An 18,280-nucleotide genomic window follows, 5' to 3' on the forward strand; every position below is an offset into this window, starting at 1 on the left:
TCAAGCAGAGGCACTGAGTTTGAAGGTAGGTCTTGAAATACATCCACAGGTACACCTCCAATTGACTCAAATGATGTCAATTAGCCTATCAGAAGCTTCTAAAGCCATGACATCATTTTCTGGAATTTTCCAAGCTGTTTAAAAGGCACAATCCTTACATCATCATCTATCACTCCAGTGTTAATGTTAAATTGTAATTATTTGGCCTCCAACACCTATTTATCGCCTTAACTCCCTACTCTTCTACATTTGCACACACTGTATATGGATTTTTCTATTGTGTTATTGCCTGTACGTTTATGTGTAACTCTGTGTTGTTGTTTATATGTCGAACTGCTTTGCTTTATCTTGGCCAGGTTGTAAATGAGAACTTTGTTCAACTTTTTTTTTAGTCACAACAGTCATGTTAATTCCACTGACCAATGTGAGGATAAGAAGCCCAAAAACAAATTAAAGATCAAAATGTCAAATGAAAAAAAAAAGTTTTAAAATGAATAAACAGAATTAGAAAATAATACATCCTTAATAAGCATTCAGGGTTTTATTCTTAAGAGGGTTAATGGTGGCATAAAGGTACTGTAACTTTGGAGTGCTGACACAAACATAAAAACTAATGTGGCACATATTTTATTACAATTTGTCTATTTTAAGTGCTCACTTTGACCTGCATGAATGTACCAATGCAACCCATCTCATAACAGCCACACAGACAATATATATTGAAGAGCTTTTTCAGCCTTGAGTCAGGCTATCACCAAGTAAATGGAACAGAGAAATTAAGAAAGCTGTTTGTCAATTCACATTAACTTCTTATAACACTGTACTGTTTTGTTGGTCACACAACTTAACACCTGAAATTGACCTATGAAACAAAATCTCAAGCATGTAATTTAGATGGAAAAGGGGGAAGTACCTTTTTTCTTTAAAAGGAGTGTCAGTCCCGCTCACTTATTTCAGTTTTTAGTGGGCAGGATAGAGGGGAAAGACAGAAGAGAGAGAAAATAGCAGTGGTACAGATTCAAACCCCATGCTGCAGGGGTATATGTGATCTGGAGACAGCAGCTTAGAACGCTAGACCACAGGGAAGTATAGTATCAATAACTGTATTTATTATTTGCAACTGACCTACCTTTGAGTAACTCTAGAAATATTATACATTTCACTGCTTTTGGAATAACTGCTTTTGGAATAACCAAATAAAAGCCTAGATTCAGAATTTTCAGAGGAGTATCATTTTTGTGTTATGGCACTTAAATTCGAACCAAACTTTAAGATGGAAATGAAAACAAAAATAACAAGACAGTTGACAACAACGGTCCATGACATAGGACTATAGGTAATTATACATCCTGGAAATATATGGGTCGGTCCTTCCTCTGCTGCAGCTTCTATTGGGTTCGGAGCTGGTAATCTGGAGGAAAAAAGTACAATTATTAAACAATTCGCGAACTCCATTTCAGTGACAGTCATACATGAATATTGACTGATCTAGAAACATCGGTTTGGCCATAAAAGCTAAGCGAATGCTTACAGAGAAGTCCTTTCCCTACCCTTCCATCTTGACCTCAAAACACACATAATTCATTAACGTTTTAATATTACTCCAAGAGCCAATCTAAATAAAATGTGATTCGTCTTGTGGGAGTTGTCTCCACCCATTATAAAACTAACAGAAGAAAGACAATAAGTAGAGAAAAGTCTTGTTAAAACCAGCAGAACCAGATCGAGGATAAGTTTCCTTATTTTAGTTCCCTCAGACCAAAGACTGTGTGTTTGTAAGGAGATGTTAAGTTCCTCTGGTGCTATGCTTGGCAGCATGACTCGTAAATAAACATCTTAAATGCACATACATTTACAATGGGAAGCACACAGCTGTGTGGAGTTTGGTTTCTTCGCTCAAGCCAAGTTCGGACTGCTTATCTGTTCAGGAATCTGAGTTTTGAGTAGAGGTGAGCATGATATCCGCACTCCCTCACACACATAAACAAGTACACAATCTGTTGTGTGTGTGAATGTGCAGTATGTGTGTGTGTGTGGACTGTGCGGACTTCACTTTTGCGACGAGGGCATGCACGCAGCATGGGCCGGATTTAACAAGATCAGTACCGTCTGTTCGTGGAAACCTCTCCAAAATCACACTCTAGCCTAAAGAACACAGCCTCAATTTCTGTAATGATAACAATAATACATTTTTTTTTTAAACACAGTTTGTTATGGAAACAGTGTGGTGTGTGGAACGTTAGACATGGAGTGATGAAACCGCTTGCCCCACAAGCCCAGCGTATCTGGTTTTCATTTGCCTTAAATCATATCTGCTTTAAGAGCAATTAAGTGCAAAGCCTACGGTGGAGCAGTGTTTTTGTGGTTGCTATGGGGAACCAGAGGCACTTGGAACAATGGTGAACTGAGCCCAATAGTATTGTTACATGACGAAGGTTTGAAACGCACTACTGACATTTGTAAATCCTTTAACGTGACGGTTAAATCCTTTAACGTGACGGTGGTTCGAGAAATGACGTGCCACATTTGGTAGTTATGAAGTGTCTAACACAGACACCCACATGCGCATGCCACACACACACACACACACACACACACGCTTTAAATATCATAACATGTTTACTTCTAGTAAAACGCAACGGTTCGCTTTCTAAATGTGGCTCTTCATATTGTTAGTTTGACAGAATGTTTTCATGTGAATAAAACTAAAAGACTTTTGACCCCTTCAAAACAACTTTAACAGACCTAATAAAACTTCTAAATACCACTTCTCTGCAATATGACATTTCTTACTAAATATGAGACTTGAACTCTTGAATCCAGTCTACACATCAGTCTAAATTACTCAGACTTGCCTGGAGACCTATTTCTAATTGTAGCGTGCACATGCCATGGGCTAGACAATGGGTCTGGTGGCTTATTCCCCCAAGCCTTCTTGAAAATGACTGTCCTCTTAACCATCAAACACATGCTGGTTTCCTATATGGCTTTTGAGTGAGGAGAACATTAAAGGGGTAGAATAAGGCAGCTTAAGTCTTCAGGACTACTTTGGCTGTGGTAATTGATAGGCTGTGTTTACAGACCTTTACTACACGCTCATGGGAGGTCTCTAATTTGGTCCCATGCGCCCCTCTCCCCAGAAATGCACGCGCGCGCACACACAGCTCTTCTTGCGGAGACGGAGCCAACGCGTGGCTTTGCTGACTCAGGCTCCTGGCCGTGGCACAGTCACACACAGGGACACGCAGATGAGGTGCCATTGGCTCTCCGTGGTCCACAACAAAGTGCTTGTCGGTGCAGGGGTAAAGCCACAGGTCCTTGGGGGTGGCATTACCCTGTCACACCGCTCCTACACTTTCCACCAGTCTTCAACGACAGCCCAGTCCGTGACCTCACCGCCACCAATATGCCAATCAGGACCTACAGCCACATCAAGGCCCCAAGGGCGCTCTGCAAATAGGACAAGGCTTTTCATTCAGCCCGAAGAAACTGTCAGGCTGCCAAAGGCATCAAGGCCTCTAGTTGGGTTAGGGCCAGTGCTTTACTTCTAGAGTTGTACGGTGTCGTGTATCTCTTCCCCATAAAAGTACACTGGTCCTCTTCAAAAGTGATATGAAACGTGGAATTTGAAGTAATTTGTCTTTCATTGTTTGATAACAGTGAGATGTCACCTAGACATAGAATTATTATTATTGACCTTCCCCTTTGAAGGTGTAAACGTTAATAGATGAAGTTAATAAAACCACACAGGGCTACCACGCTTAATATTAAGGATGCCCAATTGATTTCATCAAAAGAGCTGAAATGTAATCTCATGAAGATTGAATCGTCAGTTACGGCTCGGGACATCTTTCTGCTAACGTTGCAGCTCTTTTGATCAACAAAATTACATAGGAGGGGAAAAAAAGACACAAAATGGTGGTGCGGTGGAAGTCTGCGGTGGGCCCTGGCAAGGAATCCGTCTGGAAACTGGTGACCAGTTTGGCCACCAGAACCCAGAGCTCATCAGGATGATGCAAGCAGTCAATTCAGGTGGCGTGGGCTATTCAGTTGGGGCGTTGGGGGTGAACGTGGAAGTCAAACTTGGCAGTGGCCTGAGCACATGAGGTAGCGTACATGAGATATCTTGTCTTCGCACCTAGTTTGTGTAATTGCACCGTTGTGATCCGTGTTGTTTAATTGCCCTGACAGCTTCCATAACATGTCAACTTAAATCTGTTTAATTACAGGGTTGATGAGTGATAATAAAGTTGGATTTAAATTTTTTTTTTTAAGTTAGGGGCATTAACTCAAATAAACAAAAAGGTGTAGTATTTGTTTAACCCTAAGCGGAACACACCACCCACATGAACATAACAAATACAGATGTATGGAAATGAGGATCTACACCTTCCCTTTTGGCGAGATACAACAGTGCTGTATGATGGAAGCGTTCTTACATTTTTTTTTAGATCTGTGTCAACTAATGAACTCAGCCTATATACAGTACATGTACTGTAAGTGTTCAGCGATCCACCCACGTTAAGGTCTAACCTCCCCAGTATGATATCTATCACCCATACTCAAGACAAGTAATTCAACAGACCCACAGGTCCCTGTTTAATTAGATCCTATCAGAAACATTGTGAGAGGGGCGATGGAAAAAGTACGCTTTCAGTTTCAGCAGCCCTGAATTCCCCTACTCACATGTGCATTCCTAAATCATTCCTTGGCTAAATACACTGGCAATAACCCCGAGACAAAAGGTAAGATAAACATTTAAGAGCAAGGGCGTGCTCATGGAGTCCCTGTGGGCTGCCTACATTCGTCATCCGCTAACCCCAAACGGGATAGGTCACCATCGTTTGGCAAAAGCCTATCCCCGGCCCGCCCTCCCCTCTAGCTACACTAGCAGGTTCTCTCAGTACTCTGGGACCTCAGCACCCCCCTCCTGGTTTTCTTCCCTTTTTTCACTCTTTTTCAAAAGATAGTATCAATGTCAGCGTTGCAGCATCATTCATAACCGCTTCAGCATGTGTTGGCTTTCGCTCTCCTCGCAGACAATGGAGGTGGAACTCATCTATGTCAGAGGGGATTGAGACAAAATGGAGCCGTAGAATTCCCGGGACTCATATTGTCAAATATCACGATACCTTCGGGTGAGACTGGATCACTGGAGATATTGTTTCTTGTCCGTTGAATCTACTTTTATTGTAGTGAAAATATTGACATGAATTCCATCCGGATCAGCGATTCCGATTTGAGCTAAGCTAGACTTCTACTGTATCTTCAAGCCACACAGGCAGACAACAACAAAACCAGGACCTGGAGTCTGGCCTTGCACGGCGCAGACACCAAAGACTGCTCGGAACAAAAGATTCAACCCCCCCCGATTGACAAAGTATCAAAACAAACTGTCGGCGGAGACGAATGCCTTCCTCTGGTTGATATCGGAGGTAATGAATATGTTGGTTGGCTCTGCGGGGGCCGGTGTATAAGTAAGACAGCCATTAGTTGGGGTGTAGTACAGTACGACAGCTGGCCAGCGGCCGCCAAGAACAACGCTATTTCCTAGATGCTCCCTTCCTGCCAATTAGAGTCGGGAGGGGAGGGGCCCCCGTCTCAGACCACCTGCACAGATAACCTGATCAGGGAGAGAGGCCTGGAGAGAGACGGAGTGCAGACTGTACTGTAGAGCCTTACAACATGGCACACAGCAGAGGGGAGATCATAGAACCACACAGCACTGCATGAAGCAGGGGAAAATCCAGTGAAGGAAGTTACAGACCACTTGGTAGCAGTGTCCCCTAGACTTATTCCTAGGCAGGGCAAAACTGCCCCTGAAGCAACATTCAGTGCTGCAATTACTAAAACTATTGAAACCAGTAAAAGCCCAAACATTTATGTGAGGGGCAACAGAGCAACGTGGGGGGCCCACCCAGAAGCAGACGAGCAGAGACACATGGCAGTTCAGACATGCATAGTTCAACACATCAGATTGATGGCAGATGACAGTGCGTTTCATATGCAGATGTTTGGTGGCTGGGACAACGAGAGATCATTATTACAGTGTGGTGGGTTGAGGATCAGTCTTCATTGGGAGGTTTGGTTTTGAAGGGTGTGAATGTCTAGTTTTAGCCTTACCTCCGTTCTGTGTGATGTATCGAACCCATGGCAGAGCCTGGTAGCCACTCTTTTCAATGATCTTCAGGTAGCGCACCTGAAAACAAGAGTGAGCAAACATCACAAAACCTGCCCACCGTCACACCGTCACACAAACAGTGACTAAAGGGAGGAAGCAGTCAAATTCTATAGAATACATACACTGAGTGGACAAAACATTATAAACACCTGCTCTTTCCATGACAGACTGACCAGGTGAAAGTTATAATCCCTTATTGATGTCACTTGTTAAATCCACTTCAAAATCGGTGTGATTGAAGGTAAGGAGACGGGTTAAAGAAGGATGCTTACGCCTTGAGACATGGATTGTGTGTGTGTGTGTGTGTGTGTGTGTGTGTGTGTGCCATTCAGAGGGTGAATGGGCAAAACAAAATATCTAAGTGTCTTTGAACGGAGTATGGTAGTAGGTGCCAGTCGCACCGGCTTGTGTCAAGAACTGCAACGCTGCTGGGTTTTTCACGCTCAACAGTTTCCCGTGTGTATCAAGAATGGTCCACCACCCAAAGGACATCCAGCCAACTTGACACAACTGTGGGAAGCATTGGAGTCAACATGGAACCAGCATGCCTGTGGAACGCTTTCAACACCTTGGAGAGTCCATGCCCTGACAAATTGAGGCTGCTCTGAAGGTAAAAGGGGGTGCAACTCAATATTAGGAAGGTGTTCCTTATGTTTTGACATGCATTTCATGTCATTCTGAGCCTGTTTGGAAAACCGGTCAAGTAAAGTACATTGAATATAACAAAATAGGGTTAACTATACATGATACTGTGTCGTTTTTACAAGGAAGATTATTTTTTATACTCACTTAAAATACTAACTTTAACAATGCCAATTTCCACCCATAAGGTCATACATGCCCAGCAAACAAAGCCAATGTCTGTAGATGATGGGAACTTCTCTCACATTCAAGAGAGAAACGAGCTGGTGGTTAAGAAACATTTAGATATTAATACAAAATTAGGGAACTGGCACTTCCCAATCCTATGTGAAATGTCATAAATTCTTCACTTGCCCTTCTTGTGAAACTACAACCTATTGAACAAGACCCACCAAGGGCACACATATTGCATAATATTACATAACTGAATTTACCAAATTGAGCCATGTCACATGAGAAAACTTTGATAGTAAGCAGAACGCATGACAGGGAGTTAACTACTATTGTCATTAAAATCTCATTATTTACACTGAGGCCTATAAAACAAACAGCATAAATTAACATGCTTATCTCTGTGGTGAGCTTATCAGTGGATTGAGCTGCATATTACCCCCATCGTAAAACAGTTCACTATTGTTTCATGGCTGGGCTTTCGTTGAAACGAGGAGAACCTTGAGGCATTCAGAGATCCTAACAGAACAAGAGAGTGGGGGGGATTAAGCCTTAAATCTTCTCCAGGATAAAACACTTGCAATAACCGCCCAGAGAATTACACTGACAGACAGACTTGACAATGTGTAAATGGCCACAGCACACCGCACCGCAGCCCAGCTCTCTTCACATTAATACTGAGCTTTTTATCAACACCATATGGGAAAGGTGATAGTTTTTGCTTTAGGGAGTGAAACACTTTTACAACAAGGGTACCATGAATCATAACTGGGCCGTAATGAAGAAACCCATGCTACAACAGGACACCGGCCCTAACAGGCTCCTCAACAAACACCTCTGGGTGTGGGCCGTCTGTCTGGGGGTCCTGATGAAGATGCAACAGGCGTGCAAGTCGGCCACCCAAAACCGATCCTTCATCTTCCTCTCAGAAAAGGTGTGAACACAGCCGGTACCAGGACACACAAGGTGGTACTTCTCATAACAGGAAGCAAACAGCTTCACAGAGAGGGTTGTTGTGTTCCTTGACAACAACAAAAAAAAAGGCTACAATCCCGCATGCTGGTGCAAAGGCAACCGAGTTGGATACAAACACATCATTTACTCCACAGAGGTAAAATCGGTCTGCTGACCTGATCCATATCAGACTAGCGCTGTATTTGGACTGTGCGCTGTACAAATCGCCTCCCATTTAGGCGCACGACGCCCATTTTTCAAGTGTGATTTAAAATCTAAAAAGGGTGTTCGAGGCGGATCCTACACGGCCAATACACAATGCAGAATGAATATGTCTATATGCATATAGGAGGAGGACTGTCTGAACAGTCTCAGAGCTGTGTGTGTGTGTGTCTGCAGTCTAGACATTGTGAGAACAGGAGAATCTCAGTGCTGGCAGGTCAAGGCTAACACTAGTTAGGTCTAGTGGCTGTCATTGGCAGAACAGGGGTGCTAGCAGGTCAATGCAAGCCAACAAGGACCATCAGAACGGCCTGGTGGTTATGTTGACATTCCCTAGCAACCCTCAACTATGCGATCTTCTCATATATAATCAATAAAGATGATAAATTATGTTTTTGTCCAACACATCCATTACATCTGGCCTACATTTATACATCCATACTTTTATCAGCCAGAATCATGCTGAACCTCCTAAGTCTCCTATCCTTGCCTAAAAGTGATATGCTAACTGAGCCAATTCAATATTTCATCGTTTCAATGGTTTTGCCAACAAGACCAAGTCATAGTGAGAAATAGCCTTGATCAAAAGAGATGCAGGAATAGTAGCCACGGGGTGAAACAAGGACAGAGGAATTTTCTCGTCCCGAAGTCTCCAACATTAGTTGACCTGTCTACAACTCTACACTGCCGGTGGTGAAATTGGTAGCTTCTTATTCCTACACTACCAGTTAGTCACAGACCGTAACAAGGTTGGCCGACGTGATGCTGTAATGAACGCAGCTAAATCGAGGTGTAGCCTACTGCTCTGTGTCCAAGTAGTCTGGTGCCTTACAAATTTAGATGTTTGTTGTTCTAAACTAACTGTAAGGCCAAAGCAGGCACAAACATTCGCACACATTCGTTCCAAAGTTTGGGGCACAGCCGGACCAAGCTAAGAATGCCATATTTTAAGGACACTCTCTTGAAATAGAGCAGATTTATCTTGGGGATGAATGTGTCCTCAGTGTTGAGGATTTCTCTGAGACGTTAGAGAATGTGAATACCAGACAGTAGTTGTGTAGAACAAGCGGTTTCTCCAGGCAGTCTGGTAGACAATTTACCTTTTCAACAGCCATTTGATTTGATCAGCATGAGGTCAGAGCTTCAATGAACGTTCAAGCGGAACTAGGCAATGAATCCGTCAACCATGGTCCAACAAACAACTTGTTTGTGAAGTTCTTTTTTGAAATAACTAGGCCCACGGGACAGTTCTACTAACTACTGAAAGACGTCTGATAATTTCTGTTTATAACAGGAAGAACACTTTATTTACATTAAATGAAGATCAAATGATCCTGTGCTTACAAAAATTACAGCAGAGGCACATCCATCAAATCGCATGTGAAATTGATACCACACCGGAACTTCTGTGATGATGTCTGTGCCAAATACAGTTATCATCTTCATACACAGTACCAGTTAAAAAAAAATTATAATTCAGTACATGATATAGACTATGAAATATTTACTGTAAATCATGTAGTACATCAGTATTTTGCAGTTGGCCAAGCGTTCTGTTCTGGTGGTTGACTAGGCCTATATGGAGTACATCCCTCTGAGGGGATGGCGGGCCACGCCACTGTGTCTGAGGGGAGGGGGAACCTGGCTGTAATTATCCCCTGGAGGGGGACAGATGAGCCCTGATGTGGCTTCCCCCCCCTACCATCAGCAGGCTATAAAGAAACCAAGCAGCCTATGCCTCTGGAGCAGCCCAAACCGCTCTGGTGGTAAACTTCCCTTTTCTACCTCAGATGGGATATGGCTAGGGGGCTTAATGCACATCTGCCTGTAGGCCTGGCTGGTTGGCGGTGGGGTAAAACACCACTTTGATATACCACGCTGTCTAATCAAGGAGTTGATGATGTGGTCCCCCCCTTGGTGCTGTGTGTCGTGTGCGAGAGACCGGGTAGCGTGGTGAGCGTGAGTGTGCAAACACATGGTCACACATGCAGCCAGGCATATGCAGAGGCACGCACCCACAGACACACACACACACACACACAGAGCAGTAAGTGGCGTACTCCCTGTAATAAGCCCAGGCTGCATTAATGTTCCCTCAATGCTAGCAGAGATCCTCGGTGGCGTGCGGTGGGCTCCGTTGGAGTGGCCACAGGGGCTCTGCACAGTTCAAGAGGCCCTGGAACACCAGCGTAGCGACCTTGGGGTCAGCCAGGGCCACAAAATAGCTCCCCATCAAAACCCCTAAATAGTAGCTTCTAGTAGCTAAAAGTAGCATCTCTGATGAAGGCTCCATTGATCTCTGGTTGAGTGAGTTATTTTGAGGGGCTTCGGTTTACAAGCAACATTTTCCTCAAGGTGCCCCCACTAGGGTTAAATAAGTGTGGCTGTTACGAGTGCATCTTGTAGTGATGATGAAACCTTTCGGAGAACATTCTCTGGTAGAACACTACAACAGGAAGTCACTGAATGTCTCTCAGTCGCGCCATTGGATTACGAAATCCCTCATTTTCCATTATTGCCAAAACGTCCTCATTTCCAGAGAATTTCAAGCAAAGTGTAATTGAATCCTCTGCCTTTCAATTCTGTGTGGGACGCCACTGCAGAATATTGATATGGGAGGAACACCAAAAACTGAGAAAAGCTCTAATTTAGCAGAGCATGTTTGGCTCTAACATTTGGGTAAAGAAATATAAATCGGGCAGATTGTCTAATTTATTAAAACAGTTTGATAGGGAATTTGCATAGAGAGTAAATTGAGATAGAGACCAGGTAACATATCCTGTGGCTCTACTTGCAAGACAAGAGGCCTTGTGAACACATGTCATACGCTCGTACAAAAAGAAAGGAAACCAGCCCAACGCACACATAAACCTGCTATGGAAGGTAACCACCAGACACCAATGCGGCTTTCCAGCAATGTGACCTGATGTCACCGCTGTGAGCTAGCATGGCACATTTACAATACGACACAAAGGAGGTGTAGATAACAGGCTTGAGTTTCTCCTGCTTTACTGACTCTTAACTCAACTTTAATAACCAGTTCCCTGCACCCCCAGAGTTCCTTCATTTGTGTTTAGCCAAATGCGTGGCAGGTTAGAGATGTCCCTAGGCAAACTTGAAAGTCTAAGCTAGATTGTTACTAATGCTGAACATTTTCTGCGGGTACAGCACAAAAACACAGCGCTGCAGCACAATGGTATTTTCCAGAAGATCATTCATATTCATCCCGAGAATCCTGGGAAATACTGAAAAAAAAAAATCAGAATTTTTGTGTTTACTCGTTTTGCAGGAGTAGCTATTCTTTCTGGAGTCCACAAAGTGCCCATTTAAAGCATTTCAAACCAAGATATGGTGAAAATGCCAGGGTTCTCCCCAAATAAGAGGGACGTTGCGACAGCTTGTCAGCGCCACTATGTAAAGATTTCAGAGCAAATGAAACTGATATTTAGTAATGATTGAGTAACTATCTTTGATCGCCAATGACATTGCTGTGAATTGCAAAACAGGCCATTATCATGTTCCTCAAATTCAGTGCATTTCAGCAGTGGGTCATCTCAACAAAGACTGCCCTCAGGACGCACCGAGAGCATCGAGTTGTCGAATCATACAAACAAAAGTCAAATGAACAAAGTTGCTAAGCTTGCTAGATAACATCCAACGAAAGACAGAATCTCTCCTACATTTGGCAAAATGGGAGTTCATGATTATACAGATAGCAGATCAGCTCATGAATAACGGGGAGATGAAGAGAGGAAATGTTTTAAAAAGATACCTTAACAGGGACAAACTCTGTTAAAAAAATAAATAATAATAATAACATCCATATAAACTCTCACACCGTTTGTTGATCACGCATTCTCTACCGAAGCTCTCAGATGGGCAGAAAGTTGGAGAAAAGCGGGGGAAATGTTAGATGTATTTTTGACATGCATAGGCAAAAAAACGCGCTTCGATAATGCAACCACAGGATAAAGTTAGGGTTTTTCGCACGAGACAGGAGTAAGGATTTGGGGTTTCAGTGCAATTGAAGAGAAGCCTAGGCTCTATAACAGGAGAAGATTTCCCCTCGGGCCTCGGAATTTTTAAAAGACTGACAGATGTAGTGTATTGTGCATAGGGGCCTATCAAATGTGTGACTGTCGGAAGTCACAACGAAAGCTCAAAAGGAGGCACACATTTTTTCCTAGGCTGTACTGTAGGGGTTTCCTGTAGGGTTTACTAACTGCATTCGGGTCGCGTGTGCAGTCCGGCAGTGTCAATTATGCGTGTGCTTTGAATTTATGGTGACTTTGTGTGAAGTAAATATCCTAGACTCAAGGCTTCCATGCAACAACCTGCTTGGATAATGTGCTATTTTATTTTTTGCTAATTTGCTGCTATACATGTCATGTATTTTGTGGAATTGCATCAATGGCCACTTTAAGGAAAAATGTCATTTCCCGGGTCTTGTCATTTTATTTTTTTGGGGGGGTAATGTGAAGTGTTCCCGGGACAGTCCCAGGATCCCGTTTACCCATCTTAATCCCTACAATGGTGTAATGTGTTGACTTCATAGCTTTTGTGTTCCTGTATGGAGACGCAAACGGTTTGTTTTAGTGCTGATGTGAGGGTGTGCGTCTCCATAATAAGTTGGCCATGCTCGTTTTTCACCAGGAAACAAAGACCCGAGGCGAGCAAACCCCGCACTGAGCCAACGAAAAGGCTTTCCTCTGATGTCATTTCCCTGGTGTCAGATCTGGAAGCAGAGGGCTGAGAGGGAGAGCTTGACACTGATCCAGAACACTGCCCGACTTAAATAAGGACCTGAACACTAGTACTCTGCCCCTAATTGTTCTCATCTTAACCAGCCTATCTACTACCCATTGAGCATTCAGTCTGAGTATTATGGGTAGAAACATTTCAATAAAACAGAGCAAAACAAAGTTAGTCTTAAAAGCAGTGAGTTTTTGGTGCAGCGGTCTAAGGCACTGCATCTCAGTGCTAGAGGCGTCACTACAGACCCTGGTCCCTCTTTGTAAATAAGAATGTGTTCCTTACTGACTTGCCGAGTTAAATTAAATACAAAGTGTGTGGAGCAGTTTATTTTTTGGCAGTTGCCTGATGCTGGCTATACAGTACCTGTGCAGAACTATTTGATTGTGTGTACATCTTTCTGAGTGTAGCTTGTCAACGTCACCTTAACTCTGTAGTGTAGATATGTTAAGGACCCGCCAGTCCAACGCTACAGTGATGTTGTTGTCCCTGTGTTGACTGACAGTCTGTTGTACGGTCTGTATTAAAACGACAGCAGTTCTACCTACAACAGAACCATGCACCCACGACAACAGTCTTTGAAGCAGCAAACCAAGCACACCTCAGGTTCTCAGCAGGAGCAGCCAGACCTCATCTGTGTTACAACAGCGCCATCCTGTGTTAGAATGTTTCCCAGTCACAGCAACAAGAGACCCCTGGAGGATAGAAGAGGTACTGCAGTGAGGATGCTAACCTGGATGCCAGAGGTAGTGAAGTAGGGGATCTCAAACTTCACACTGATGGGGGGCTTCCCCTCCTTGTCCTCTGCTTCCACACTTGGCAGACCGAAGTGGGCTCTCATCAGATACTCTTTACCCCCCTGGGACAAGACAAAACAGAGCAAGAGTTAGGATAATGTGGACTTTGTTTTACATAAATATATCCAGGTCAGTTAAGTGACACATGAGGTCTTTGTGGTTATGATGATGTTCAGACACTCAAAAGAGCCGCACTTTGAGAACTATGGTCTACGCTAGCATGCAGTCCAGTGTGTTGTTGTGCTCACCGGGAATGACTTGATGGACCAGACAACCTCACTGTTCTCTGGGATCCACTTGACACTGCCCACCGTGGTCTTGAACTTGGGCGAGTCTGCGTCTGTGGGAACTGGAATGTGGATCTCCACGTTGTTGGCAGTGGAGCGCCTCTTGAACTGACTCTTGGCCTTAGACACAAAAAGAGAGGCTAATACATGGCATTTCTGAAGATCATGCTATTTGCATTTATGATAGCTTTGTGGTCAACTATTGATCTGATACTAGAGCATACTGTTAGCTGCTGGGTAACGTTGCAGGGCTGGTGTTTACCTTGATCATGTACTCAATCCTGCTGTGGGAGTGTTTCTCTATCACCGACTCTATCCAGATCAGGGGCTTCACCTGGGGACAACACATTTCATAGGCTTAAAAAACAACAACTCATCAATACAACGAAAGGGTCATTTCAGCATTGACACGTCTTTCTTGCACACGCAAAATGGCATGCCATTACCTCATATGCATAAATAAAATAGCAATTCCTTAAAGCTGAAATCTGCATAAGGTGAAAGAGGGTCACTGTCTGCCCCAGCGCATTTGTTATCGGTTTTGTTTAGTTGATGAAACGGAGAGTAAAAAAATTGCAATAAATACTCTGCTATTCTATTGCTCGTGCAATGATGTGCAATTCCCGAGGGGGAAAAAAACAGTGTTAGTTGTTTGACGTAACTTCTTAATTGCTTTAATATTGCAAAACGGACGTGGCAGTTTCACCAAGTACCGATTCCAGCTTTAACTTGTACACTTCTAATTGGATGCCCATCCCATAAAGGGGGCGGTTCCCTGGACAGAGATTAAACCTAGTCTTGGACTAAGAAGCCCTTTCGATGGAGAAGCTTCATGAACAATGTTTCTTTTCTTTGTCAAAGACTTCATATCTTTGTAAAAACAAGACCCATTATGACAAGCCAATCTAATGAAACTGGCCTCTCTCTCTCATACAGTACCCACGTGTGTGTTGAGGCGGTAGGACATGAGCTCAAACTCTCCATCGGGGGGAATGAAGGAGATGGTACGGTCATTCTCAAAGCGAGACAGACGCACACACTGGTGGAACTTCGTGTCCTCCAGCTCTACTGATTTACTCTTCCCTCCTGTGGTGAGCACAGCGACAGAGAGAGTTAGGGCATGAGAGGATTGTACTTGGTACAAGTATAGTTTTCTGCAAAAAAATACAAGCTCTGTTAAGAATTTAAATAGATTAGAGGTAAGAGCTGAATCCTAACTTGAAATATGTGCGCAATGCACAGCACACAACTCCAACTTCCTTGCAAATCATACAATGATGCCGATGGGAAATTCTAAGCAAAAGGCTAAGTCACGCGTTAGTGTCTAAAATTTGGGATGAGAATACAGACAGAAACAGCTTTGAAATCTGACATGCATTTGTAATTTAACTGAACTGTAACCAATCCAGTGACACAGTGACACACAGTGCAGAGGAACTCACGGCCAGTGTTCTCAAACAGAACTTTATCATTGAGGCCCAGACGCAGCTCAGGCATCCCTGACAAGAACACACGCATCTTGATGGAGCCCACGATCTCACTGCGCAGCACGTTACCGTTCGCACTGACCTGCACAGAGGAGAGAAAGGGGGAAAAGTGTCAAACCGTTTACAACAATTTCAGAAATGCATCTACGTTCAAAATGGTTGATAGTACTTCAATAAAACACTGAATCATTTTGTCATAGAGAAATAATAAACATTGCAAGCCAAGAATGTATTAGAGGAAGGCGAGTGTTAGACTTAGAACACGACGTGACAAGGCGCCGCACCAGAAGATTAACAGACTCGATGACATCCAGGAAGACTTCATTCTTCCTGTACTTGATGCCCTCTGACCTCCAGGACACAGCGTTGGTGACGGTGGCAGGAGGGCGCGGGCCCCCTGTGTCCAGCTTGTGCCCCTCTTGGGTGATGTACCTACAAACAAACAGAGACAGACCTGGTGAGAGGACAGGACAACAATGACAGGAACTGTCTGTCTGCAGCCTGACTGGGTGTTTAGGTGAAATGGAAGATAAGTTGTACACAGTATTGTAGGTCACTACTACGTTATTAAATCATGTTTAACTTGGGAGGAATTTTAAACTGTTTAATGGAAGCTAAACATAAGTTTGTACAGAGAGAGTTTTGTAGACAGAATAAGGGCTAGGTAGGATACTCACTCTTGAAGGATCTTGCTGTCAGTAGTCTGAGGATAGCCAAAGTCCATCAGCTCATCCATCAACTCATAGATGATGACAAAGTTATCTCTGATACTCTCCTCTTCCAACTCTTTAAAATACTCGGAGAAAACCTGCAGAGACAATAGGCTGAGTCTAGATACAACACATTTTTTTTTACCAGTTAACCACCAGTAATACTTATGGGTTATTGGAAAATAAGACTACTGCACACCACACACCATTATAGAAAGACTAATTGTAACTCACCTGGATAATTTTGTAGAGGAAAGAGAAGACCAAGGAGACACAGGCATTTTTCTTAGACGTTGCTACAACTGATGGAACATTTGTTAAGGTGAAAAGTTGATGTGGGGCTTTCAACATAAGTCGACTTGTATCTACCTTAAAAAAGGTGGCCAGTTTGAGAACAACTACAAGTGGAATTTGCAAGAAGTGAACCATTGAACTCTCAGCAAGAGAAGTAGTACTTTGACCTGAGCAGTCAAACAAACCATCACTCTCCCTTTTACCCAGAGCAAAATATGGAATCATTTCCCATTTCTATTGGGAACCATATATTGGAAAGGAAAAGGAATACTGGGGCAGTAGTCATTCTAATCCCGTGTGAGAGGTTGAGTAAGTGGCAGTAAGGATACGGTACAGATTGTTGTGTTTGATCCACATGAAGCGGACCCCTCCGTGGGCCAGGATAGGGGATAAATTGCCCTCCTCCTCTCTGTCCATGAGGATGGGCATAAAGTGCTCAATCTCTGACATGTCCACATCTCCTCTGTAGTTACGACAAACCAGAACCTGGAGCGGTGAAACAAAATCAACAGGAACTTACTTCTCTAGCTGTCTCTCCATCCTACATGGTATGTTCCTCCTGATGACATCCTGAACTGGCATCCTGTTTTCATATCATCAAGTGTCTTTGATATGGAACACAAACATCTACATGGGTCTAACGGGACTTTGCATTTGAGGCTTCACATAAAGGGTGTTCTCATTCTCAAACAGGCCTTAGGGTGGGGGCAAATGTTGGTGATCATGATGACGTCCATTGATGGTCAGGCTTGTGATACTGTTCATAAGGCCACCACAACCATTATCATAATCATGCAGAATTTGGCCACAATACATTACGTGATTCATAGAACCCAATCTGATCCTAATACCAGTCTAGCTGGGTGGGGTAGATGCTAGCTAAGTAACTAGCTACAATGCATATTATTAATGTCCCGTATCAACATCAAAAGCTAGCCATCTCAAATTCACTATTGTACATTTGTCTTAGAATGTAAAGTAGCTAGCTACATATTGTAACTTGGCCATCAAATTATGTGATGCATTAGTAAACATTTTAATGTGAACCATGTTAGATTAAGCTAGCTAACGTTAGCTCTTTAGCTAGCTGAGCTCATCACTTTCCTCTTACCTTGCCTTTAAGATCTAACACATACACCGCACTTGCTGACATTTTGCTAGTCCTAATTTACGAGTTGGTACCGGTGAAAAATATTCAGAATATCTAAAACATGCGGCGGTATGGTAGCATCCACCTAGGAGTGCTAGGTGTTACCGGCTAACATCAGAGAGGAAGAAGCGAAGCGAGAGGGTTTACTCCGCCCAAATTTTGTCCACGAAAACAAGACCGCGAAAGTGAGGAACTTTTGAATATGAGTGTCGAATTTGGTCATCAAAATAATACAATTGCGAATTTGCTACGTGAGGCTTATTTGATCAAATATACGTTTCGAGATCGATTGTTACGAATAAACTAACGCACGTGGTATTTCAACAACAACAAAAACGACTTTATATCAGAGTTCTGCCTGTTGCTGGCATGCGTATCTGACTTTATTAGCTAGAATGGTCCAACCTTTTCGCTTCCTCCCGCCTGCCTTCAACCTTTGAAGCCATGTATTTCCATTGTTGGAGCGATTACTCGACTATCTTGTCAATATAATAGAAAACCTTTGCTAATATTTAAAATTATATTGCTCTACTTAGGATGGGGGTTGCTGTCTGTCTATTCCCAACACAAATATTGCCTTCATACATAATTTGCTACATATTTTTTTAGATTACAAGTTATGCTAATTGTAAT

The 18,280-nt window shown here is 43.2% G+C and overlaps 1 protein-coding gene across 2 annotated transcripts; it reads right to left on the minus strand.

The window, feature by feature from the left end:
- Positions 1–522: 522 nt before the first annotated feature.
- LOC112250793 (AP-1 complex subunit mu-1) lies at positions 523–17,973 on the minus strand. Of its 2 annotated transcripts, XM_024421232.2 has the most exons (12): positions 17,609–17,967; positions 16,827–16,983; positions 16,438–16,505; positions 16,171–16,301; positions 15,778–15,925; positions 15,449–15,575; positions 14,950–15,092; positions 14,269–14,340; positions 13,968–14,126; positions 13,656–13,781; positions 6,124–6,199; positions 523–1,411 (listed from the first exon to the last, which is right to left on the minus strand). In XM_024421232.2, exons 1-12 carry the CDS (start codon positions 17,648–17,650, stop codon positions 1,389–1,391), a joined length of 1,272 nt encoding a protein of 423 aa, XP_024277000.1. In that variant the 5' UTR covers positions 17,651–17,967; the 3' UTR covers positions 523–1,388. The 2 variants fall into 2 exon arrangements, with proteins under 2 accessions (XP_024277000.1, XP_024277001.1); XM_024421233.2 differs by lacking the exon at positions 6,124–6,199 and having other exon boundaries at positions 17,609–17,973.
- Between the last annotated feature and the right edge of the window lie 307 nt (positions 17,974–18,280).

This window comes from Oncorhynchus tshawytscha, linkage group LG05 (assembly GCF_018296145.1).
Source record: "Oncorhynchus tshawytscha isolate Ot180627B linkage group LG05, Otsh_v2.0, whole genome shotgun sequence".
NCBI classification, from domain to species: Eukaryota; Metazoa; Chordata; class Actinopteri; order Salmoniformes; family Salmonidae; genus Oncorhynchus; species Oncorhynchus tshawytscha.